Here is a 26,689-nt window from a genome sequence, read left to right as displayed (position 1 = left end):
AGGTCTGCAATGTGTATATGCAAGATGGGCAGGAGACCAAAAAAATAGCAGCTCCCTTGGGAACTGAGTTTCACTTCAGGCTGACTGGGGCAAGGGCAGCACTGCTGGCAACCAGGAGTGATTGCCAGCTGAGGACTTCTGACTACTGGTTCCCAACTGGGTTCGTTTTTTAAGGCGTCCCAGGAAGTGGGACTCAGAAAAGCAAATTGAGGCAGTCATTGTGGTACCTCCATGTTATATATGAAACTGTGACTGCCATTTTTCTAAATGTCTGCTAGACAGTATTTGGAGGTCTGCATTTCACTGAGGCTTAAAAGCTCCCATCTGGATCTAAAGTCCCTAGGGGCTTCTGCTGTCCTTTACTGTGAACAAGTGGCTGGGTACTGTTGTTTCACTATGAGGTTTTGCTGTGTTGCTGAGGGTGTATGCTCTTCAGTGCTCTGGGACAGGGGTAGAGTGAACGATGGTGACACCAACTGTCCTGCAGTTTGGTTACAGAGGGAAGTAGACTTTGAAATAGGAGGTCCTGGAAGGAGTCACAAGTATGACTCTTGATGTGTTGGAGAAATGAGGCTCCCAAATAGAAATGGGATCATGAGTCAAGCTGGTGATGAATCTCTGGTGGGAAAGCTGGACAGCCACTGCACTACAGCAGGTTTTATCTGTAATGAGCTTGGATCTCAGGTATGGTCTATATGAGCCTGGAAGACCTGACTGACTTGTGTGCAGAGGGTCTCCCAGGTTTTTTTGTTCTGTAAATCCAGTTGTCAGAGAGAAAGGTCGTCCTGTTTCTATAAAGACTAATTCTAAAACACTTTCCCTGCATTACTCTTTACTGTAGTGAAACTGATGAAAATGTTTAGCAAATTAGTCCACTGGAGTTTGTGGTACTCTTTAAATGCTCCAGGAACATGACTTGTACATTAGTCATTTCGAAGTTAGCAGAGACCACACATCCCTGTACACCAGATTTTGTATTTATGTTAGCTGTTTAAACTAACATCGAGAGAATTCTATCAGCTTCTTAAATCAGCACCAGCGCCTATTTGTTGCACACCAGGTTTAACCATGGTGGTTCAAGAAAAGAGTCACAACTGTGACTTTCTGTAGGCAGACTCATTGGACACGTAGAGTGAGATGTGTTAAATAATTTGTGAATTATCTCACATGTTGTGTATGAATATTATTATATTTAAATAATTGTATTATGTTATGAATATTATTGACTTATGACACTAATAAGGATTACTAGATAAGTCCCCCAAAAAACTTAGTTATTAATCATTTGAAGGTTGAGGCGGGTGGACGGATGGGAAATGGAAATAAAAAATAAGGTAACTGTTTGTAAAAGCAGCTAAGAATGCCAGAAAACAGCTTGTTTGAAGGTAAGAGAATCATGAGCAGCTTGAAACAAGGAAAATCCATAATAGGTTCAAAGCATGATAGCTTTATTTCTATCAGGGGAGCTTTCACAATGCTAAGTGAATGTCTGCCCTGAGGAAATGGTTGTATCTGTAAATACAAAGGGTAGTGGAAGTCTCCTGGTCCAGCTGACATGCCTGAGTAGAGCCCACAGAATTTGATATTCACCCCTGAATTTGGTTAGTTAGTCCTGGTCCATGGTTTCCCCACTCCCAGCCTCCACAATCATTACTGTCATTTCATGCCCCTCTGTGTTTCTTCCTCTTACTTAATTACTTGCAGTCAGCCAAACAAATCCATTAAGTCTTATTATACAGGCATTTTTTCCCTATGACTCCCTGTGTTACCTTTTCCATACTCCTTGGTGGCTCCTTTAGAGCTATTAGACCTTAATAATCAGAAATTTACTATAAAACCAGAAAGAGCGAGCTGCAGTTTTAAAGTTCTGCGAAGGTGGAAGAGGAGAGAATTTCTTGATGAAGCCATCTTCACTGCAGCAGTGTCTTGAAGTGCAGGCTTGCTGTTGCCCCTGACTGCTCTCCCAAGTGCAGCAGTCTGTGTATATTAACTGGAACCTTTAAGCTTGACGTGACTCATTTGGGGCTGTAAGTGCTGCTGGTGCTGTAGCTAGCACTACAAGGAGGATAAAACAAAACTGTGTGGCCCGCATGTGTGCTTGGCTGCCCACTCTCACCAGGACTGAGAAAGAAGGGTCAAAGCTAACCCTTCAAGGAAGGATTAACTCCAGATCAGCTAAGCTGCTAATTTGTGAAAACAAATCCTAAACAGAAGAGACTGTGAAAAAGGGCTACGCAAAATTAAGCAAACAGTGTTACGTTCAAACACTTCTCCTTTTTCAATTTATAGTTTCATAATATTGAAACAATATTCAATAAATCTCAACAATGAATGCTGGATTTTAGATACCAGCTGTGAACAAAGGATTTCCCAGTGCAGCCTGCTTCTATCAGATAGGAAGTTAAGCAGATTTGCTTTGACTTCAGGCAAACAAGTTGTCATGGTGCAGAGGTTTGCCATCCCACAGATGTAAAGCACTGAGGAGAAAATGCTTTCAGAATAAATAAGGGTGGGTATTAGGATTTGAATGTAAGACATCCCTAGGAAGAGCTCCTTCCCCTCCACATTTGAATAAGATGTCTTACATCTGTCCTAGAGCAAAGTGTAGTATGTTGGAGTAGATGTTATGCAGAAACCTGAACAATGATGTAAGTTTCCTTTGCAATGCAATTTTTATCTTTCTTACACATAACTGCCTGTAGTGGAAACTCAGCAGATGAGTCTGACCACTTGTATGTTAATGTAACGTAACAAAGACCTAGAAGAGTTAGTAATATTTGGCATGATGTGTGGAACCTGGTGGATCTTCTCCAGCACATACCCATTTTTCAGTAACTCTTGTGTTTTCTTAGGAAAAGAAGGCAACTTCTAGAAGTCTACAGTAATGATTTTGTGTATGAACTCTAATACCTGCCAAACTCTTCTCATGGAGAAGGCCTGTGACTATGAGCAGTAGTGTGAATAAACCCCATATTTATTACCTGTTGTGTGTAGTTGGTGTAAGTATCAATGGTGTAGGGTCCCAGAAATAACAAGACAATTTTGCTGGATCTTTCTGAAACCACTGTTCCTGGATTACATTTAAAATAGTAGACTCCACAGAGAATAATAGATTGATTCTCACTGACCTTTGTAAGAGTAACATTTTCTGGGCTGTTTTCAGGGAGGTCGCTTAAAGTGGCAGTGGGACAGTTGTCCTTTTCGTGGGTAGGACAAGTAAAGAGTCTTCAGGCATAGAGTTACAGCTCCATTTAGGGTGAGACATCAAGCTAGCAATGGGCTCCTGGGGGCATTTTAGGTTTTGAAAGATTGATGAAGTGCTTTGTAGGAATGGACTCCCCTCGTGCTGTACTTGTTTTATTTTCCTTTCTGTTATTTCACTGGAGGCCAAGTAACAGGCTTAATCCTGTTTCCATTTAAATGAATGATGAAAAAAATCCATTGACTACAGGGAGAGCAGGGATTGAGCATGGTGTGTTGTTTCATGTTACAGTAACAATTCATTGTCATGCATTAAATATTACTCCTGGAGTCTATATCCATATTTCAGCCTTGGGGTTGTAGAGGGGCTCTTTGCTGCAGTTTTTAGTGACAGCAAATTTTAAAGGCAAAGTTGCTGGATCTACTGGAATCTGGGTATGGCATGATGAATATCATCACAATAAGGCCATAATGTCTGTATGGTTAGGTGCAATCTCTTTAAGTATAATTTAATTAATTTTGACTAATTAAGGAGCCCATGGTAATTGTGGGTTCCAGAATTAATTTGAAATGGAGACAACATTGAGTCCCAGGCTGGCTCTAATGAAACCAGTGATGTGCTCTTGGTTACTTCAGTGCAGTGAGGCTTGTAGTGACCAGCAAAGCTTGAGGAGAAGGACATGGTGTCACACTGACCAAGTGTGACTCTCCCAGTAACCACATTTCCTGGGAGCCTTCACACTTGCTGGGCAGGGGGTTGCTGTGGCCCAGGCAGCTGATCCCCCCACCAGCTCTGGTGCTGGAGCTGCCATGAGACACCTGATAGCACAGTGCACCCGTGAGGATAGCACCTCATGGGCACCATCCAGCCACACCAGAGATTAATTTTAGCCATTGCACTTCCACATGGCAAAGCTAATCCCATATACTTGCCTTTTTGCTGATGCATGTCTCTCCCATCCTCCCCATCTGTGAATCCGAGACTGACTGGGCATCCCTGGGCATGTCTGGAGGATGCAGGCAGCGCCACCGCTGCTGCCAGTCTGCGGTTCATGCACCAGTTGGAGGATTAGGCGTACTGAAGTGAGCTCAAATCCCTCAGCTGCTAGTTTCAGATATGGAGAAGCTGCCACAAGACATTAGCTTACCTTAGAATAGGGAGGGAGAAGTATTTTCTTGGTAAGTGTATCAGCAAAGCCACAGCTGTTCTCCAGGTGTCATGTGCAGCAAAACAACAGCAAATAGTAGATGAACTTGATTTTACAAATTCTGAAGAATATAATAAAAAGTTTAGTCTTTCTGACCTGGATATATTGTTCCAGTACCACAGTCGAGCTGTTTCCATGCTATGTGATAAAAATACGATTAATTCTGAATTTTCTTACCTTATTATTTAGGGAAATGATTGTCAGCATAGTTGATCCATCAGTAAACACTGTGAAGAGTTTTCAGGCTCTTACCTGCAGCCTGGGGGAGATCTGTGAGCTGCCTGGAGGCTATGGAAAGTGACTGATAAAACAAGCCAGGGTCGGTAGGCTTTAGTTTGTACAATGGGGAATGCATCTGCCATGGCAATCTTTTTTGAGACCCACAGATCGGAAAAGATTGTAAATTGCTGCTGTAATCTACCCAGATCCTCTTAATACTTACAGTAACGTGTTCCCTTTCATTAAAATGATGACAGTGATGAGGTTAGGTGTGTTTGGGTTTGGAGCAGTTAGTATGAGTGGTATAATTTGGCATGGTGGCAGTGCAGCCAGGACAAGAGTTTAGCATCAACCAGGAGCTTCTAATTCATTTCTTTGTGTGCTAGTGAGGCATTACTGAGGCAAAGCCAAAACAAAGACATACATGCAAGAGAGGGGAAAAAAGGGATTTTTGTGCAAAGCGGATTACCGCTTGACATTGCATTGCTGAAAATTATTTAATACAGCTTGGGCTAAGGAAGGGAGGCGTATGTAAATATATAGGTCTAAGGTTAATAGGATGGTCATGATTTTTGCAGGTCTTAAAACTTAATAGTTTTATTTAGCCCTAACATACACTATTTGCTTGTTGGAAATCTCTGTTGTATTTGAAGATCTCAAATCTCCAAAGTTTGGAGGATTCATTTTTTCCTTTGTGTAAGGAATTCCTGTATCTTCTGGTATAAGAAAAGTGACTGGGAAGTCAGGAGGGTGGGAATTTGAAATCCTGATCTGTATTGACACGTCAGCTCAACAGTATTTGCCAGTGGCATTTCTTGTACATGCAGAATGTGTTTTGCGTGAATCAGGTATAGGTATGTTTGTCATGAATATGCAAGCAAGAGGTAAATAACTGATGAATTTCTGTGAGTCAACAGAAGAAAAATAGTTATTAATGCCATAGAAAATGATGCAGACATTTGTGGATAATGTTTTCCTACTTTCTTTGCTACTTGGATGAAGGAGAAAAGAGTTGCTGTGTGTTCTGCACTGTGTATTCTGGGACTTCTAAGTACGTCAGCGTGGCTGGGTATTAGGTGTTAGCTGGATTAACATAATTGATTTCCTCAGTTTACCTAACATGGCTTTTGGTTCAAGATCTGCTTGCTTCCAGTTTTAAATGTGTAACTCAGCTGTGGATGTCATGTTTCTTGTTTCAGTAAGCTGTAAAATATTGCTAAGTTTTCATGCAAATGCAAAAGCCTTCACATGCCAATGGGCACATAAAATAAATGGAGCATTCATACTGTTGGACAGTTTTCATAGCATTTAAGTGATACAGTTTATTCCTCAGGGCCTAATATTTTTATATAAAATAGATTATCAGTTCAAAACAGCAGCATGCTGGAGGTTTTTTAATTCTATGAACACATACAAGCCAGCTTTAGCAGAGAGATTGCGCTCAAAGGATTAGCAGATCTCTTATGAAACATATGTTGTAAGCAGTGCTGATAATTTCTGTTCGTTTCTTTTCCTTTAGATGTTTTCAGTAGTATACAGCAAATTCACTGCTTTTTTTCTGATTTTGTTGTTTTTGCTCTCCAGTGAACAGAGTATTTGCCAAGCCCGAGCTTCAGTTATGGTCTATGACGATACCAGTAAGAAATGGGTGCCAATCAAACCTGGACAGCAGGGATTCAGCAGAATCAACATATACCACAACACAGCCACTAACACCTTCAGGGTAGTTGGAGTTAAACTTCAAGATCAGCAAGTGAGTAACTGTATTGGGTTTCCTGTAAATTAACCTTTGATCTCATTTCATACCATCAGTTCTATGCTTAATGCAGTCTAGCAACATTTCCTGTTCCCTGCAAGATGCCTATGAGTCTGTTTACAGCATTTATTCAGATTTTGTGTAGGTTTTTTGCACACAGAATGTATTGCGATTTACTGGTGGTTTTTTTTGCAAACAACTTTCGGTATGTGCCAGGATTTTAATTTTATTCCCCTTTCATTTTTGCTTATGAAATGAGTCTTATTTCATTCTGCGGAGTTTGTTCTTAGCTCCACCTGACATACTTTCTGCTGTTTTTGTTTCATAAAAATAAAGCAATCATTCTGCACTGCCATCTCGAGTGATTGTTACATTGCTGTGGTAAGCAATTAGTTCCTTGTAGTGCACTTTAAAATTCTAGGTACACACTGTGATCTGATTTATGGCAGCCTAAGTCTGCGGGGCCTCATTAGGTATTAAAGGAGTTAAATGGGATTTAGATTATCAGAACTGCTATCAGGCCCCACTCAGCCACCAAAGCACTGTGCTCAACCTGGGGCTGCCATGGCATGGCTCTGGGCAGCCTGGCTTGCAGGTTTGCTGGGCAGCATGTGCCATCAGAAGCTGTGTAACCAAAAGGCATGCTTAGACCCTAAATTACAGAAGTTCATTTGGGCGGAGTAGCAGTGCTATACTATAGTGCGATTTGCATTTTATAGCAGAAATGTAGGAGTCAAGGACTCCCTCTGTGTGGTGTCATGAGGCTGGTACAGCAGTGGCAGTCCCCCCCTGCCCAGTCTCCCTGCCTCTTGTGCTCACCTCGAGCCCTCACCCTGGCAGAAGAATCAGGAAACAGTGGGCAACTGATTCCTGCTGGTTCAGAAAGTAGTGTTGCTTTCTGCGAAGATGTGATGAGCACTGCCATCAGTGTGAGACAGGCAGGGCCAGGGCAACGCAGGGCAAGCCAAGGCAGAGAGCTGGAGCTGAGCCACTACCATCTCTCATCTGCCACAGATGTTGAGTTGACTGATCAGCTCATGGAAATGCAGATGATATCCCTCAGCTGTAATGACGCTTGGGCCAACTGGAAAAGTTAGGTTGCTTACTGGAAGTGTTAATGACCGCTATGCTGTCCATATACACAGTGCACTTTTGAAACATCTGCCATATCTCTTGCCACTTCTTTTATGCTCCTCAGTAAAGGCAGTATATAAATGTAGTTCCATTTCAAAACCAGAAAATATTTTGAAAAATAAGTGAAATACAGTGACTTCTTAGTGAGTTGTGAAAGCCAGTGCTGCTTTATAACAGGCCATGCTGATACATTTTATATAGACAGCAGGTGGATGTAAATTATTTTCATGAGACTACAATCTAAGATGGGTCTGACTAGGCTATGTAAAACAAACAAAAGTCATAAAGTCTACATATATATATGTAAGGGATACCATGTACTAGAAGTCTGTCTTAATCAAAGTATGCAATTTAAAAAGTAAGATACATTAAAAAATCAGATCTTTCTCAGATATATTAAAAAATCAAATCAGATCTGTACTTTAAACATGCTTTACATTAAGTGTAACATTACGTTTACTTGCAAATGTTCCTTCTAATGAAGAGGCTGCATGCCATCTAAAACTCATCTCAATACAGAAGGAAACAGATAGAATAACATTTTTTTTTTAGACTTTAAAGACTAAAATTCCTCCCTTGAACAAACAGTTTCTCTTAGTCATTTAAAACCATTTAAAAGAAAGTATTCATCTTGAATATGATTACAAAAAAAACCCCAGTATTGTGAATTCAAGATGGTGTAGCATAGTAGTATTAATAGGAACATTCTGAAAGTCTCAAGATTCAGAACTTAGTATATTTTATATGAGTCTCACATGGAATCATAAGCTTGCTAAGTATTTGCATTTAATGAGAAGAAAAATTAATTCCAGTTTAAAAAATTCTCTACAAGCCATTTCATGCTTGCTCTCAGGTTGTGCTAAATCACACTGAAAATGAGGTTTCAGTAATAGCTGTTGCTTTGCCAGGAAAGCCGTATTTTTCTGAAAAGGACCAATCGTATGTGATTTGGCATATAATGAAGCTGCACAGATTTTCAAGAATTGAGCAGCTAGTTTAAAAAACATCACACGACAATACCACGGAGGAACCATTTTAAGTTTTATTGTATACTCTTTGGCGAGGTGCAGACCAGAGTAATCTTTCTGACTTCACCCTCGTGTGCCTTTAATGTCTCCCTTTTAATTTTTGTTAGTTTATATTATACCCCACTCTTTAACTTTCATCTCTTTTTTTTCCCCAACATGTCTTTTTCTGTAGACTCCTTTATTCTCTTTGTCTAGCTGCCTTTCTGTTTTCTAGCTGGTTTTTTTTGTGCACTTGTTGGAGTTTATGATACTGTCTTCACATGCTGCTTACCTTATATGTATTTATCTTCTCTAGCTGACAGTGTCTAAAAAGTTCACTGCTAAGAAATATGGTTCTTAGAGTGGCAACTCAAGCATCATTCTCACCACCAGGAAGTGGTCACCCAACTTCTTGTTCTCCTTATGTATGTGGGTGACATGCTTATCACATGCTTGCATGCAAAAGCAGTGCTGAATTCCCTTTTCTGATCTGCACAAATGTGCACATTTGCATAGACTCATGCTGACATGAATGGTAATCTTCAGAAAGCCAGAAATAGACTTTTGAAGCTTTGAATTAGTCACAGAGGGCAGAACTGGTTTAAAGCTAAGGCCGGATCAGTGCTACAGTCATTTCATATCATGAGCTTCCATGTTTCCTTGCAGCCTTTGTTTTCTCAAAGCCCAGCAGTTGCAAGCAAATGGTTCACCCTCTTGTTGCAACTTGCCAGCTGTCCTTGTAACCTTGCCTGTTGTAAAGGCAAAGCTCCAGTCATCACGCAAGAAGTTCACAAAACTAAAAACATGCAAGTGGTCCATCTTTATGGCATAACTGACAAGCTGTACCTCCACAGGTCAGAGTACTGATCAACCAAGGGCTTAAAGTTATGGTCTTACATCAAGTGACTTCAGCTCAGCATGATGTCATCAACAAAAGGCATGTGCTGAACAAGTTGGCGGGGAGGAGGGTGCAAGTCAAAAGTGAATCATACCTTCTCCTGAGGGTCTGGTGTATTGATGTTGCTAAGAAGTGAATGTAAAAACAGGGCCTTGGGGAAGGTAGGACATTTTACATTTGAGCTGAAGCCAAAACTGAAACAGGGACAGCATTCATGGGGTATAAACTAAACCACATTTTTTGAAAAATAAAGAACCAATTAATCACTGCTGTGATTTATCAGAAGCTGGTCAGGTTTAGGCCTGCTTACAGAAATGAAGAATCTTGCCTCAAATGTACCAGGTTTTAGCTGCTACACCATATCCTCCCTGTGTTAGCAGCCACAGGACGGCTCTCCATGAGAAAAGTCTGAGCCCTGGCAATGCAGCAGGCCCCAAGCTCATACGAAACTTGTGAACCATTTCATGCTCTGGAGAAACAGACAAATGTCTTGTTCCGGTTCGATAAACAAGCGTATGGGTGGTGAGACTACTGTAAAAGCTCTTCCTGTGATCTTGCTTGTGGTTACACCTCAGATGCAGACCTGAGGCAAACTTGATCCCTTCTAGCCCCATTCTTGTGAGTCCTGCCAACCACCACCATCATCGTTGCTGACAACTTACAACCGAGCAGTCTGCGAACTGCAGTCATAGGGAAGGGCTTCTTGATTTTGAGCTTTTTAATAGATACTAAAATTCCCTTCCTGCCCCAGAGAGCCTGCGTTTCAAACCGAGATGAAAGAGTGAAAGACAGTACCAGGTAGAAGTGAAGTAAATCTTTTTTTAACATTATATTGATGGGAACGTTGAAAGGTGTCAACATATTAATACTGTGCACAACTGGTCTGTAAAACTCCTTGCTATACAAGATCACTGAAATCCAGAATTTAATAGGTTTCAAAACAACACAGATATTTCTATCCATAATGAAACTACTGTGTTTTAGGATAAAAAATACTAAAAGGGGTGGAAAAACAAAAATAGGCACATAAAATGACACGTTTCATCTTTTAAGACAAACTCCAGGTGAAGATTCTAGGAAGAAATGCTTGTAATAGACAAATCCATTACTTATTTCCGCAAGATTTCCAGTAAGTTTCTCTAATTCATCTATTATAGACTACAGTTGAAGATTACCAGCTGAATTGTTCGTCTGCTCAGCATGGCAGATGTTATTGTACTAACATATGAAGCTTTAGAGTAAAGATCCCTTAGAACCACCTGTAAAAACCCTCCTATAATTCAAACAGGGAGACCTTCTTTGTTTTAGTTACTGCTCTGAAGCACTTACTTATCATGTGGAGCCTTGCAGTCTCCACACCATCTGTACAGAATACCGTTGTACATTCATCCTTAACAACAGCAGGAGCTTCTTTTTCTGTTTTCTAGAAACATTAGCCAAAGGAGATAACATAAGATTCTGGCTATTTTATGTTTCACTTCCCATTTTTAAACTCTCTGTTTTGACTTTGGAAACAAGGTATTACATGTGTAGGCATCCTGATGATTACTGAAGGTCAATATTCAAATTCTATCTTTATTCAACCGAAGGGATCAAACCATCAGAAGAGAAGGGATTCTCTCAGTTCCTTGGGTTAATGTTCTAGGAAAGCAAATTTTGAACGGTTTGCCTGACTGCTGTCAAACAGGTTTTGGCATAGTTTTTTGCAGTTTTTGTTTTTCATTTTAAAACTGCACTACACCCTCTTGTGCTCTTTTGACTTTAATAGTGCTGTCCTTTGAAACAGAAGGTTCTTTCACCAGGTGAGAAATACTTTGCAAAGCCTGGCAGAAGCTCACAGTCTTTCTAAACATTTACTCAAAGGTACTAGCTGTGCCTTCCCTTCTTTAAGCTGCTTGGAAGTGGTAGGAAGACGTAAAAATTGGTATATGTTAAAACTGTTGAGTTAGTAATCTGGGCATGAGTCTACTTGACACTCCAAAGACTTCTTAATTGTGAGCAACATTGGTCCAGGCTCTCCCAACGCTCGGTGTTAGAATGGGGGTGATGTCACCATTTTTCCAGACAAAAGGGCTATCTAAGCTGTCAGCTGTAAGAGAGAGTTCGTGGCTTTGCTCAGTGATCAGTGCAAGGTGGTTTCTGCATCATTCTGGTTGGTGTGGGTGGCTTTTCATGCCGCATGCTGGCAATGTGGTTCCCATTTTCAGGGAACCAACTGTTAGGAACCTGCGTACCAAATACAGACTGCTCTGCATCTCCCTTTGGATCACAGATCAGGAATCTATGAAATGTCCAAAAAAAGCAGTGTAGGTCTGATTGCTGCCCAGTGCATTTACATGGGAACTTAAGTGGTTTGAGAGCAAAACTTGGACCAGATACTGAATGTTCAATAACCATCAGGATAATTTATACCTAAAGATAGACCAAGTATTCAAAGACTATCTGCTGTCACTGTTTAATGCTGGCTCAGGTAGGTAAATGCAGTATACAACTAGAGTATATCTGTAACTATATACTTAGAATAGTGGCTTCATTGCTGATTTCCGTATTTTTTATATATTAGTATAGTATAATTATCAGACATACTAACTGTATAAATGAGACAATGTCATCCTTCAAAAATAGGAATGTGTGAAGAACAATTTGCTCCTTTTGTATTAGGTGACTGTCCAATGTTTTTCTGACAATTTGAATTAGCAATCCACTGGAAAGTCAAATCTCAGAGGTAGGAGTCATTCATCTTTGAAATTAGTTTTAAAACTAGCTTTTATAATTGAGAAGAATTATCAGTTATCTAGCAAAAATATTGCTAATCTAAATAAATACGTTGGGAGTGTCTTAGATGCAATAAAACTTTCCAAAGTACTGGTCAATCAGACTGCAAAATAGATGTATTTGTAAGTTTTCTGGTGTGTGGGGCCCGCCTGTATCAGTAAATACTGTGGGCAGCGTTTATTCATTACTGGCTCTCTGTTCCCTTGTATTCAGTTGTTGCTCCCATCTTACCAAGTCCAGGATGGTGAGATTTGCTCTGACAGTGAGCTCCCTGACAGTGTGCACCAAGGTCCCTCTTCCTACTCCTGCCTACCTCTACTTCTTCCTCCTACCACTATCCAGCCTGGCTAGTTTACAGATGAGCCATACAAACTAGTTAGATTTCCATTGATTGGCTTTCAGCAAGGACCAGAAACTGGGGGATTGTACTGGCTTTGATAAAACTCCAGTCAAAATAACTCCATTTGTAGAGACAATCTCAAATATTGAAAACCAGACTTGCTGTGTTTGAATAATGAACTTCAGACTGTCCCTGCTCATAATTTTAAGTTTCTCTGTCCCTGGTTCCCTTCTGCCCCCAGCCTGTGTCGGCTGATGAAGAGGGAGCCTCCATTTCCTATTTCTTCTCTGTTTGCAAGTTATCTGTGCCTATTTATGAGAATAATTATGATCCCTTCTGTTGTCATTTTGTTTCTTAAATTTGTTTCACAATAGAACGCTGTTGTCAGTCCACAGAGGGGTATCTCAGGGGTGCATCTCTTCTGTGGGTTCTTCTGGCTTATTAGTGGTGCAGTGGACACTTCTACCTTTCCACCTTCAGCTAGAGCAGCATTTGGGGGTTTTGCATTAGGGGTTTCTGGTTGGATCTCAGGTGTCCCATGTGCCTTGCCCCAGCATAAACAGGGCATTGGCCTAACTATTCTATGATTCTATGACTGTATTTAGCAGATTAAATCAAAACATGCAGAAACATCCTTCTACCGCAGTCACCTCTTGCCTGGAATTAATAGCATGTACACCAAGGGAAGAGGTGGGAGAGGAAGTGTTTTCTTACCTGCTTTTGTCATTGCCTACCTGATCTGAGAAAAAAAACCTCTCTCAACGTAAGAAGTTGATGGTGATCAAGCACTTGAGAGGAGGAAGGCAGAGCTGGTGCAGTGAGTTGAACATTTGTCTGCTGTATGGCAGGGTTAGTGCCAAGAGCTCTCTGTGGCTCTTTTTCTGACAATTGCGCCTGATCATCCTCCAAAAGAAGGCAGCAGCTGCTGGCACTGGTTGCTGACATCTGTCTGCAATATTTGCACAGCTGTATCCTGCAGAGGTGCTCTAGAAAGCACAATCAGGTAATAGATTTTGCAAAACTAGCTTGCAAGCCCTTAGGCTGAATTGAACCATTGTAAATCTCACCCCCAGATGTGAGTTTTCTGTCACTGAAACACAGACTGCCTTACCATACAGCTGTGTAGGAGCTACCATACACATTGCCTCTACCAATTTAATTAACCTTTACCAAAGGGTTGGGTTTTTTTCTCCACTGAAGACAGAACTGTTTTTAATTTTTGCTCCTCTGTTTCAAATCACAGGTAGTGATTAATTACTCAATTGTGAAAGGATTGAAGTACAATCAAGCAACACCTACCTTTCATCAATGGCGCGACGCACGGCAGGTCTATGGCTTGAATTTTGCAAGCAAAGAAGAGGCCACCACGTTCTCCAATGCAATGCTATTTGCTCTGAATATCATGAACTCACAAGATGGAGGTACGTTAGCAGCCACTGCACTCTTTATTAAGCTGTGAGATTTTACAGTGCTTGTTATCAATCACCTGGCACAGTTGTCTTGCATAGTATGCCATTATAAAACATGTTATTATCATAGAATCATAGAATAGTTAGGGTTGGAAAGGACCTTAAGATCATCAAGTTCCAACCCCCCTGCCATGGGCAGGGACACCTCACTCTAAACCATATCACCCAAGGCCTCGTCCAACCTGGCCTTGAACACTGCCAGGGATGGAGCATTCACAGCCTCCCTGGGCAACCTATTCCAGTGCCTCACCACCCTTACAGGAAAGAATTTCCTCCTTATATCCAATCTAAACTTCCCCTGTTTACGTTTTAACCCATTACCCCTTGTCCTATCACTACAGTCCCTAATGAAGAGTCCCTCCCCAGCATTCCTGTAGGCCCCCTTCAGATACTGGAAGGCTGCTATGAGGTCTCCACGTAGCCTTCTCCAGGCTGAACAGCCCTGACTTTCTCAGCCTATCTTCATTTGGGAGGTGCTCCACTCCCCTGATCATCCTCGTGGCCCTCCTCTGGACTTGTTCCAGCAGTTCCATGTCCTTTTTATGTTGAGGACACCAGAACTGTACACAATACTCCAAGTGAGGTCTCACAAGAGCAGAATAAAGGGGCAGGATCACTTCCTTGGACCTGCTGGTCACACTCCTTTTGATGCAGCCCAGGATACAGTTGGCTTTCTGGGCTGCAAGCGCACACTGCCAGCTCATGTTCATTTTCTCATCCACCAGCACCCCGAAGTCCTTCTCCGCAGAGAGAAGCTGGTAGACAGCCTTTTGATCTGCATTTGCTGTGGTATGAATTGTACATGCGTTCAGGTTTTCCTCACCTCCCTTCCAATTTTTGTGGTGCCTTAACTCATGATAGGAAATCAGTAGTTATGTGGGAATGCCTCAACAGGTAGATAGCCCACTGATTTACGTGCATCTGCGTGTGCATTGTGTTACAGGTAAGATGGCAGAATATAGCTTTCAATAAGCAGAAGCTAAATTATCAGCATTTTATAAGGTAGGACTCAGAGTTGATATTTCCATTGTGTTCAGTGTCAGCTATAGCCATTGGCTCTTGTGAGCTGGCATTCAAGAAGAGGAGCATGTGGCATCTCAGTTATTTCATAAGGTAAAATGCAAAGGCTTGTACTCTGGACATTGACTGATGTTCTTCCTAAGTGTCATATTGACTGTAGTTGAAATTTGTGAAGTTTACTGTTACATGAAATTGTCATTGCAGTAGCTTGATGCTGCTGCATGAAATGGCCCAGAATGAAGTCCTGGTTTCTTAGTGGAAACCAGTTTCTGGTCTGCAGTATCTGAATGAAATTCTGTCCTCAGTTACACACTTACGACCTCCCTGCAGCTCCTGGGCTGGGAACAGAATCCTATGTGATGTCTTTTTCTGCAAAATACACACCACAGCCCTATTATCCCTTTGAAAGTGTAGTGAGACAAGGTTTTCATCACTTGCTGCCACCCAGCTTTCACTGAAGTGGTGATGAAGGGCAGCTCTCTAGAGAGGGGCTGTCTCCTGATGATCTTCAATACAAAAATATGCCTTCCTAAGAGGTGTATTTGTGATATGAAAGTTTGTATTTTTCTTTTGCTGTTCCTGTTCATCCTCTTAAGTTGACAAATCAAAAGTCAATAAATGACTTAAATTCTGAGCTGTATTTAGAACTGAATTCTGACTTCTTCAACTTGAACCTTTTCAGCTGCAGTTGTGCCACAGCAGGAGACTGCAGGAGGAAATCTAGCTAACACTCACCAGTCCTAAACTCATTCAAGTGTGAAGAGTGCAGAGCTCTTTGGTTACTCATATGTGCTCAACCCTTTTAGACCACCAGATGAGACTCCCAGTCTTTGGATATTGCAGCTGTGGTCTTGATGTAGTGATTGGTTTACTGTCTATGATGAGTCTGCCTTTCTTCCAAAAGCCGTTAAGTTTGTTTTGTGGATTTTTTTTTTTTCTTCCCATCTATCTCATTCTGTCAAAGGGAGTGAGGTTTTGACAGGATATTGAGGTCGTTCCAGGCAAGTGCCTGGTGGAAACACAAGTCTCAAGATAAGGATTTTTTGGTCTTAGGCTAAAAATGAAAGAAACTATCTGAAAATGGATACTTTAGTTGTGTTAGCTACTCCTAATAAAAACAACAGGAATTTTTAAGGAAGTATTTTTGAGTACTTGAAAAGGCTATTAGGTTTCTCTATGAATGTACAGCTAATAATAATTTGCATTTTGTGGAGTATTCTTTTATTCATTTACACACCAAAGTAAAAACCTCTAATTCTATAAAACAAATTCACCAAATATGCATTTTTATCAATTGTATCAATCAATAAGAATTATTCATATAAATATTTATCTTTAAAATTACATTAGCTACACATTGAGAACAGATTGTATTGAGGACTTTTATGTCATAATAAATTTCCTAGTTATTGCAATGATCTCAGCATGTGAGTTGACAGCAGAAGTGCGTAGCGGTTATAAGGTATAAAATGTTTTTTCAGATCTGCTCTTCTAGGCTCATACAGCCCATAAGTTTTTGTGGGTATGAATTAATGTAGATAGGAATTCACATAAACACACATATCCATGCATCTTTTCAGACACTGCCACTGCCTGCATACTCCATCCATTCTGCTGCCTACATGGTGCATTAGGGCTTGCTTTTTCACATGGAAAAATCATTAGGAAAGAAAGTATGTATTATATCTATGCACCCATGTATTAAAGTTGCTCATGTGCTTATGCAGATGGATGTGTGCTTTAAGGAATGCTTTTGTACACACAGAACAGCTTACACTCTTATAAAACCCTCAATCAAACCCAGAGAGTTAAATAGAGGTTCCCTCTGGCACATTCACAGTACAGAATACCCTATCTGTCTGCTAGCTCTACAGACTGAGATATGCTACACACACTATTTGGTATGTGCTATTTCTAATGTTTACTTGTTTCATATATTCCCTGCTGAGATATTATTGTGTTTAGGTACTGCTAATCTTCCCATAGTTGGATACAGATTCTGGCTTCCATGACTGCTTCTCCTTTCATTCTACCACCCACTTACATAGACTAAAATTAATCATGGTAGACTACAGCAGAAAATTTGAAACTGCATCATACCTTCAGCAGACCTGGAGTCAGGGTTCTGTAAGATTTGGGAAAATAACTAGTCACTGTTGCAGAGCCGTGGTGTGGGTTTTTGAATGGCGAATTAGTTTAAAAGGAATTATAGTAGTCTGTGTTTTGGGGAGCTGTGTTTTTAGGCCATGCTGACTTTCAAATGAATGAGTCACTTTAAATGAATATACAGTTGTGAACTAGCATTGAGAATTACTGTACTGCCCCACTTCCTCACAAGAGACTACAATATCAGAGATCATTCCCTGCAGGCGCTGATCTCTCTATGCTGCTTACATGGGGCACCACTGAAAACTGAACTGAGTGCTTTGTTAAATGCCTACAGTTAAATGGCTGAATCAGATCCTATACCCAGCCTGTGTTAACCTTGCTTGCGTGTCAAGATCATCCCTGGGGAGGGATTCTGCTCTCGTGAAACCTCACTTGGAGTATTGTGTGCAGTTCTGGTGTCCTCAACATAAAAAGGACATGGAACTGTTGGAACAAGTCCAGAGGAGGGCCACGAGAATGATCAGGGGACTGGAGCACCTCCCATATGAAGATAGGCTGAGAAAGTTGGGGCTGTTCAGCCTGGAGAAGAGAAGGCTGCGTGGAGACCTCATAGCAGCCTTCCAGTATCTGAAGGGGGCCTATAGGGATGCTGGGGAGGGACTCTTCATTAGGGACTGTAGTGATAGGACAAGGGGTAATGGGTTAAAACGTAAACAGGGGAAGTTTAGATTGGATATAAGGAGGAAATTCTTTCCTGTTAGGGTGGTGAGGCACTGGAATAGGTTGCCCAGGGAGGTTGTGAATGCTCCATCCCTGGCAGTGTTCAAGGCCAGGTTGGACGAGGCCTTGGGTGATATGGTTTAGAGTGAGGTGTCCCTGCCCATGGCAGGGGGGTTGGAACTTGATGATCTTAAGGTCCTTTCCAACCCTAACTATTCTATGATTCTTCCCAGGAGTGTGATATCCCAAAGTTTAAGAAAGTTGGGAAAAAAGCTGTAGTCTCAACTTGATGTGTAGTTCTATTTCTGCAGTGGATGGACTCATACTCTTACCCATGGGGAGGGCTGGCCATATTACATGTGGCCAAGTTTCTCAGTGCTGTGGTGGGAGCGTCTCCCAGTGTGCATCCTCGGGGTGGGGTGAAGCAAGCCCTGCACTGCAGGAGCTGAACGCATACTCAGCTCAGTCTTGTACTTTGTAAGGACATTAATGATCATATTAGGAGTATTCTGAAATGAGATAAAATAAGACTAAAAAGAAGTAATAGTACAAATGTGTACCATCCTTTCTTTGGAAGTTGACAGTTGCCTCACTGAATCACAATTGTTTACCTGCCAGCTTGTTTATGTGCCTAATTATTTTGATTTCCTTATAAGGTTCTTTAATCTGTTCTCCTTTACAAGAAAAAATGAAGAATTGGTCCTGAGCCAGCCTGCAAAATGAGAGCAAATGATAACATTGACTTGCTCATTACCAATCTCTTGCTTATGGTTCTTTAATGGTGTCATTTAGTAAGACCATTAATATGACAAGTGACTTTGCCATTAAATTACTTTTCTTTCATGGGTGTTCTCTTCGTGAAGCCAGACCTTTTATTGGCATAAGTTACCTGGTGCAAGGAGTGTCACCAGCTTACCTTGTCACCTGCAGCCTGCTTTCACTAGGGACAGAGCATCACCCCTTCTGGATACTGTGGGAAAGGCATTTTGCACAGATCCTGCCTGCAGGCTGTTTGATGTTTGATAAGCAGATAAGGTTCATGTTCTTCAGGGCTTATATCCTCTTAGCTTTAACAAATGCAATGACCTGTGGCAGCACAGCACAGTTACTGAAGTAGGACATAAGGTGAGGAAAACAGTAAGCTAAAATGGGTAAGTTCTTCCCTGGCATAATTTTGTAGAAAAGCTGTTGGTGCCCATGATGAAGGTAACTCTGTGGGGCTTAACAGAGCCTATACACACTCTGTGTTTCTGCCGGTGAGTGGTTACACTTGCCTGACAGGGACAGTGAGACTATTTTCTCTCCTTTTTTGCTTCCCGGATTGCTTGGGGCATGCAAAGGAATGACTTAATTTCTTCCCTTCCTTATTTGCTTACTTCAGACACTGTCCTTGTTTCCCTGCTGGGTCCTGACAGCACCTCCATGGTTCCATGCCGCAGAAGGAGTCAGTGGCTTGGCTTTGTGGCTTGGCATTATCGGCTCTGAGGGCATCTTGGGCTTCCATGGATTAAGAGCTTAGTATCTCTTGGAGAATATGTGAGAGTCTGATCTATGCAACCCACTGGTAAATGCTGTTTATGGCATAGTGAATGTAATATATCATGGACTTTTGTTTTTCTTTTCACATCTTTGTCCTGGGGACCTGGATAGTTATTGTTGACTTGCAGTGCAAACCCCCCCTTATTTTAAAATGTAAATACTACATGCTAGAAAGCCTTATTGCTGCAGAGTTAGTTAGAGGTCAGCTGTCTTCTCTGGCTAAGAAAGGAGAAGTTGCAGGCAAGAATGAAATAGTAGGAGAGAGGTTTGAAGAAAATGAATAGTGATACTTTTATATTTTTTTATGCTTGTAAGAAAGCTATTTTCTTGCTCTGGCTCACAGGCCACATAATATAGACGTATAGGTCATGGAGGGTGCAGAGTTCAGCCCTGTGCTTTATGACATGGAGTTTCACAAACCCAACTTTATCTACGGGGGGGCGTTCTGGCGCTCAGAAGGATTGCTCCTCACTCTTCTTCTGATTAGCAGATCTGCTGGCTTTTCTTTTCCACCATTGTGAATTATTTGACACGTATTTCTTCAGCCGCCTTTCCCATAGATGGATTTGATTAAGTTCTTCAGAGTTTGAGATCTTTTTCCATTCCTTCAGTCATTCTGCTCTTATTCTCATCCAGAAGTGACTGAATTTCTGTGTTGCTGGGAGGAAATTCTTTGGAAAGCACTGTGAGTCCTCCGAAATAAGGGGAGAAATAAAAGAATAAAGCATCGATTCATCAAGCAATAGATAAACTGGCAGCATACAGTATACATTTGCTCTACAAGTTAGATGCCTTAAGTACTTGCAAGGTTTGTGTCAGTGCAGGCTGTGTGTGGAGATTATGGTGCACTGGATTTCAGATGAAAGTCTACACAAGTTGCATTTTTTTTTTCTAGTTTTGTGATGTTATATTCAGTTCATTAGAATTTTTCAACTAGACCCACATCTCTCTGTATTTCAGTGTCACTAAAGTGTGACTGCTGGGAAAGTCAGTCAGCTGCATTCATCTTCTACAATGCAGTGACTGGTTTTTTGATAATATTGCCCCAAGACTTCCCAGCACCACAGAGGACACAATGTGGGAAGACAAAAGACTGCATCTTCATTACAGTACTGCATAATACATAAAATAACTCATCAATAATGGAGGGGACCCACCAGAGAGCACAATGTCCACTTGCAGCCAGCTGGTTCCAAAACTGTGCTGGTGTAAAGGGATCTGTGCTGAATGCAAGGTGCTTCGCATACTGCACTGCGAACTCATTTTCCATGCTGTCAGGTGTGTTGGTGCAGATTATAAACCACTAAGGTGGTATATTCTGTGCACATTGTACTTTTAAGTGTGCTAATAGTATTTAAAGACTTGTGTAACTTCATGCTGTGCAGACAATGCAGGACTATAAGCATGTCATTCTGCTGCCCATCTTTTCACCAAGTCTTTCCAGAAGCTGCCCCTATTTATAATGCAGTCTTAGAGAACTTGTAAATAGCAAATGTTTAAACTTACTAGTGTAAATATGATCCATGTGGTCAGACACCTAGTGCTAGCCAAAATAGCAACCCACAGGCAATGGTTAATTGAGTGTATGTTAAAAGTACAAAAAGCTTTTGCTCGTTTAGAAAACAAAGGAGCTTTCCCAGGAGAATAAATCTTTCCCAAGTGACATCTTCCCAAAGCACCAGAGAAAGGTTTAGAGAAATGAATTTCAGAGTTTTTCCAGCCTACTCCAGTTTCAGTATAAACTTTGGTTGCTCAGAAATGCTCTGCAGATAGGGCAGTTTCTGATCTAACTTGCTGCGCTTTGTAAGTCAATGAAGAGGGAAGGAAAATTCAAGTAAGATTGAGTTTTTTCTGTTCATATGCTGCATTGCTTTATCACTGGAACTGTTCCCGAAAAAATCCACTTGACTTATAAATAACCTTTTAGTATATTTCTTACTATAGGAATAAATTTCTTTCCTTGCGAACTGGACAGAGATGATCTGTTACCCAGCAAACTAAGTGTGAATTTATTTTCCCTGCCATGTGCTCAGTGCATCCTCCTCTGCCTGACCCTCTGAGAGTGTAAGTCCCTTGTGACCCCAGCTGAAAAACATCAGCTCAGGCTATAGCAGCACTTGTGTCATGCTCCCAAGGCTCTTACTGTGCTGATGGGGTTGACAGTCCTAAAAAAAGCCCACTGCCCATGTTTCCAAATCAACCAACACTTCTCCTCCTGGAATTATGGGCTCTTTCCTTGCAAACCTCCCCTGCCTGCACAACGGCTCAGTGCCCTCTTCTCAGGTTAACCTGTGTTTCCTGTGGTGGACAGATGACATTTATATGAACATTTATATATGATATTTATATGAACCTGGGTACACTTCATAAGCTGAGTTCACATTAAGAGAAACATGTTTAAAAACAGAACTGGAAGAAGCTGACCCATCTGGAAGAAGCAGTGAGTAAAGCTGATTAATTTGCATTAGTTTGGCTCCAGCTGACTGGAGCACAGGAGGTGACTTGAACTCCTGGACAGATAAACTGGGGTTACAGACTCCTTTCAGTGTTAGAACTGTAAATATCATTCCTGTTACTCATCTGTCAGGAAGTCTCTTAACTGTTATTTAATTATTCTGCTGTACAGAAATAGGCATCACTTTTTTCAAATCAGTCTTTCAATCCCTCCAATGGACAGGATCCACAGCAGAAAGTTTTCCAGGGCAGTGAAGTGCTCTCCCAGTGTTATGCTAATAAAAACCCATGGCATGTTGTTTGTATGCATCTTAGCCACTTTTCTGCAAGACTCCATTATACCCCTGCTTAGAGCAGCAGCAGCGCTGGAGCTGCTGTCGCATGGGTAGAACAACAAAAGGTGCCTCTGTTCTTTGAAGAGCATAACAAATCTAATGGCTCTTGAGTCTCTTGATGATGTTTTTTGCCTTGCTGAATTCTTCACTAAATAAAAATTGCTTCAGGAAGGAAACTGGGGGGAGAAAATTGTTGAGAGATTTAAGAGAGTCTTGTGCACACTGAAAGTGAAAACTTCTGCTAGCAAGACTCTTTAGCACTGTTGCCCACAAACCCTGTTTTCTGAAGCTGTGCCTGGCTCTGCTTCACTGACCTGTGCAGGCAGTGAGCAAAGGGATGCGTTTACACCCCAGCCTGCCTTCTTACCTTCTTCATGAGTGCAGTCTGCGCTTGCAGGCCACAGCTCTACAAAAAACAAGCATATGAAAAGCAAATGGCTTTTTGTGATGGAACAGTATTTTTCCCTTTACCTTTTCCAATTCCATACTTCGGCATGTTGAATCTCAGTACATTTTGTTTTGCTCAACAGTAATAGTCTTAAGTAATTAAGGTAGGTTTAGGTTATTAGTTGCTTAGCTGGTTATTGGTTTTTTTTATTTAGTAGACTTCCCAGGTTCCTAGCTAAGAGCCAGACCTTACAATAGTTTGTCTCTACACAATAATTCATACACTCTCCTAGGTATGATCCCGATCCAAACAAGTAGTAATTGTGTGACCACAATCATCCCATTAACAATAGTAAAAAGGTGGGCATCTGTAGCACAGTGTTTTGTACCTGAGCTGGGCTATCTGTGTGGCCAAGGAACAGTAACAGATGCTCCTGGGACAGTCGGTTACACATTTTAAGTGTCTCTGTCAGGCAGCTGTAAGCGAAGTTCAGCTTATTTTTCTTCTGTTTTCGTCACTGACTGTAAGGGATTGCTGCTAAGAACCTTTCTTTGGTTCATGAAAATTTTGCTATGATACTCTCCCAAACTTTATAATTAGTGGATTAATTCCTCCTAATTATGTTATAACTAATTTGTAATGGCAATAATAATTAAACATCTAGTTTAATAATAATAAATTAGGGATGTGGGAAATAATATGTATAAGCTGTATTTTTCGTGATGCTCCATGGATTTCTCTTGGAAAGCTAGTGAAAACTTGTAGGAATACATGTGCATTGTGCATGTCCTCGTGTGTGTTCACATGAGCAACACACATCAGATTATCACTTCTCCGACTGCAAACAGAAAGTCTTTGTACATGCTAATTTTGGATTTTATGCCAGAAGTGAACTCAGCGAGGAATTCACACATATATAGGTAGAAGTCAGGAGTAAGTTGCCAGGTTGAGAGGATTTTTCACATATAAAATTGATTGTGTTTTGTATTTTGTTCTCAAACTCTGCTTTCATTACGTACCATAGAATACTGTATGCACAACACTCACTAAAAACCTGTCCCTGGTCAAAACACACAGTGTTTAGGACCAGAGAACTGAATAGGCACTGCCAGCAGTGCAGCTGAGGAGGGAGGACACAGCTCTGCAGTCCTCTCCAGAGGCAGGCTCAGCTGAGGGGAAAGTCTACTGCTTAATTCCAATCTACCGAGTGAATCGCCATATGCTGCTGCCAGCAAAGAATATAGAGCAAGTTCTGCTGCTGGCTGGTAATCCCCAGGAGCTCACCCAAAGTCTATTAATTGCCTGCTTAGATGACTCCACGTGATCATCCAGCATCTTATTTTTCAATGCCAGGGACCTGAAAGCTCTAGGTTGTGTTGCATTCTACAAGCAGCATCTCAGACCCTTATGGCAATGACTTTTAATTTTTCCAGTAAATCCTAATGAAGCAGTGCAGCTGAAAATAGGGTTCGTTTAATCGAACTTCAGCCATGTAAATTCTAGGCATCTCATCTACAACAATTGTATAGTTTCCTTTCCAATCCGTGGATGGCTCACCTCGTGGTGATGAGTGTGGATGCAGCCCTGTGCTGCTGCTGGCTGGTGGCTCAACAAGCCACACAGTCCCTGTGACACAGCAGGGAGCAATCCACAACCATGATAAAATGGAACAATCTTGAGTCATCCTGCAGCTCAGGAAGAAAGTAATCTGCTAATAGGTGATTTCAGTTCACGAAGTGCCTAGCGTTTGCACTTGTACGCACTCAGCTGCACAGCAAGGAGAAGGCAGTGTGATTCAGGTCTTGAAGGTGCATTTAAGAGTGTGCTCCAATTCTACTGGTAAAAAAGACAAGCCCTGCAAAGCAATCACCATCAATCTGACTTGCATGGATTGCTTTATCTGTTGGTCTTGATTAGTATTCCAGAGTGCTCTATAGAAAACATCGGTTTTAATTCTTTTCCCTTCACTGCTAGTTTCCAGGGACTCCCTCTGCTGGTTAGTGCAGCGCCTGAAAACTGAGTGTACATCTTCGTCTGTGCCACACATAGATAGCAAGAGTAGATACTGCAGGCACAGCAATGTGAGGGAGAAAATTAAGCTTATTTATTCCCTAAATGCAAGGAAATTAACAGCAATTACTTACTGTACTGGTTTTGTACTATTTTGAAGCAAGCCTATTCTTTAAGCTAAGGGAGAGAATCAAGTGCTTAAATAAGCCATTTTCCAATATTGACTGACTCTTTCACAAGAAACTCATCTTGTGCTCCTCTTAATTTCCCCAGAATCTCACTGAGGTGACAGTTTAGTGCCCAAGAGCTACTGAGTGCTCTGTTCTCAGTTCTGGTTGGTGGGATCCAAGGATTGTGGGGTGGATGATGGCCTTCCAGTAGCATTGCCTTTGCTGGCACAAGTAAATGCTCAACACCCACACTTTCACCTGTCTTAGACATGTGAAGAAGCATCTGCCTCTTTGTGTCTGCAAAGCAGTGCTCCATTTCTTCACTTTTCTCTGAAGCAGTGAACACTCTCTGTGTATCTGCTGCTGGTATCTCTGTTGTTTAACCAAACACTTCTGAATCCTCTGAGAAATCACCCATGACAGCTAGACTAAAAGATGTTGGCTAGAAACTAGTCCTTATACATGGACCAGAGAGCTGATACTTCATAGTCATTCAGACTGATGCCCCCAGTTCCATGTGCTACTGTAACTACCCAGTGCTTTTTGCTCTCATCTCCAGGGCATTCCTCCAAGTCCTTTCTAAGTCGTCCGTTTTTATGTCTGTCTCCCTTCCTCCTTTATGGAGACAGTATAAACACATAACCATTTCCATAGACAAGAATATGTGCTAATATCTTCCCTTGTCTTAACCAATGACAAGCCCCAAAGGCAGTTCACCCGTGATCTGCAGGTAAGCACTGAGCATCCTGATCCACCACTGCTCCTCATCTGAAGGTCCAGTAAGAGGGAAAAATGCACTGACAAAGGCATCCAAGAAGGAACTGTTGCTGTACTAATGGCATCCTATCCCAGCAATGTAATTAAACAAATTTTGTACTTTGCAAAACCAGGTACCCATATCATCGGAAAAGTAAATTTTATTTCAACTCTGTGTAGGAGATGATTGTGAATTTGAGGCCAATAGTTACAGAGTACCACAACCATCCAGGCAATAGATAGCAAGATGATTGTATTTTAACACATAATCAGTGGAGCTATCACTTACAATGGGAACATAACTTTATTTGACTCTAAGACCATGCATAATTCAATGTACGAAAGTCCTTTTCATTGAGATCTTACACAAGACTCAGAGGACATGAGAAGGAGCTAAGGGAATTACAAATTTAATTCTTCTAATTTTCTAGTGGTGTTCTGCAAATTAGCAGAATGCTACTGTGGGGAAGCTGGGAGGCAGCTGGCTTAGTGGTGCTTCTCATAAACGTGCTCCCACTATCAACTGCAGGAGTTAAACAGAAGCGCAGCTGTAAAACTAAATCGCATGTGGAAGCTGTGGGCTTCTAAAGTACTGCCCAGGAGACAATGCAAGAGAGAGAATCCCAATGTGTTTTGTAAGGCAGAAATTTTAGAATCAGTTGTTTGTAGTAGGTGGCAATGAGCTATAATTTGTCATCTGCAAGTGCTCTCTTGTATGATGTTGTCAAAGCAAATTAGTGTAACTATTGTGAATAGCTTTCTGCAATGAATTATTGCAAATAAAAACATTGTTAGGGATAAATCTGTTGTATTAGTATTTGAACTGATCATATGTGCATTGGTCATGCTGAGAAAGTTGCCATCTAAAGGTTTGACATATAAGCTAGAGACATATACTGGGGGAACTGGGAGAAGTATAGGATCTGACAGTCTTGATCTGACATTCCTATCTTGTTTCTCCTGAAAGAGTGTAGAAGTTAGGAATGGTAAGGTGGGAGGGAGCCAGCCATATAGACATTAGAGAACACTTGCTATTTTCAGAAGGGCCTGGATCCCCAAAGCTAGCTATGGTAAGTTAATGTTTCCAAACCCCTTCTTCCTGGCCAACGCAGGCAATGGTCTTGCTCCAGGCTTCCTCAGACTTCGTCTTCTGTGGTCATAGACTTCAGATGGTAAGTTCA

The 26,689-nt window shown here is 41.3% G+C and overlaps 1 protein-coding gene across 8 annotated transcripts in view; it reads left to right on the top strand.

Moving 5' to 3' along the window:
* Positions 1-26,689, top strand: part of EVL (Enah/Vasp-like) — a 155,626-nt gene that overhangs the window by 75,177 nt on the left and 53,760 nt on the right. For all 8 annotated transcript variants that reach the window (XM_061376435.1, XM_061376437.1, XM_061376432.1 and 5 more), the window contains 2 exons: positions 6,213-6,381; positions 13,782-13,959. In XM_061376435.1, the coding sequence (XP_061232419.1) occupies positions 6,213-6,381; positions 13,782-13,959 (347 nt within the window). The remainder of the gene's footprint in view (positions 1-6,212; positions 6,382-13,781; positions 13,960-26,689) is intronic.

Source organism: Neopsephotus bourkii, unplaced genomic scaffold, assembly GCF_033783945.1.
Source record: "Neopsephotus bourkii isolate Nb327-2 ecotype Australia unplaced genomic scaffold, CSIRO-AGI_Nbou_v1 NB_1707, whole genome shotgun sequence".
NCBI lineage: Eukaryota > Metazoa > Chordata > Aves > Psittaciformes > Psittacidae > Neopsephotus > Neopsephotus bourkii.
Note: the sequence above shows the minus strand (reverse complement) of the source record. Positions and strands in the feature narration are given on the sequence as shown.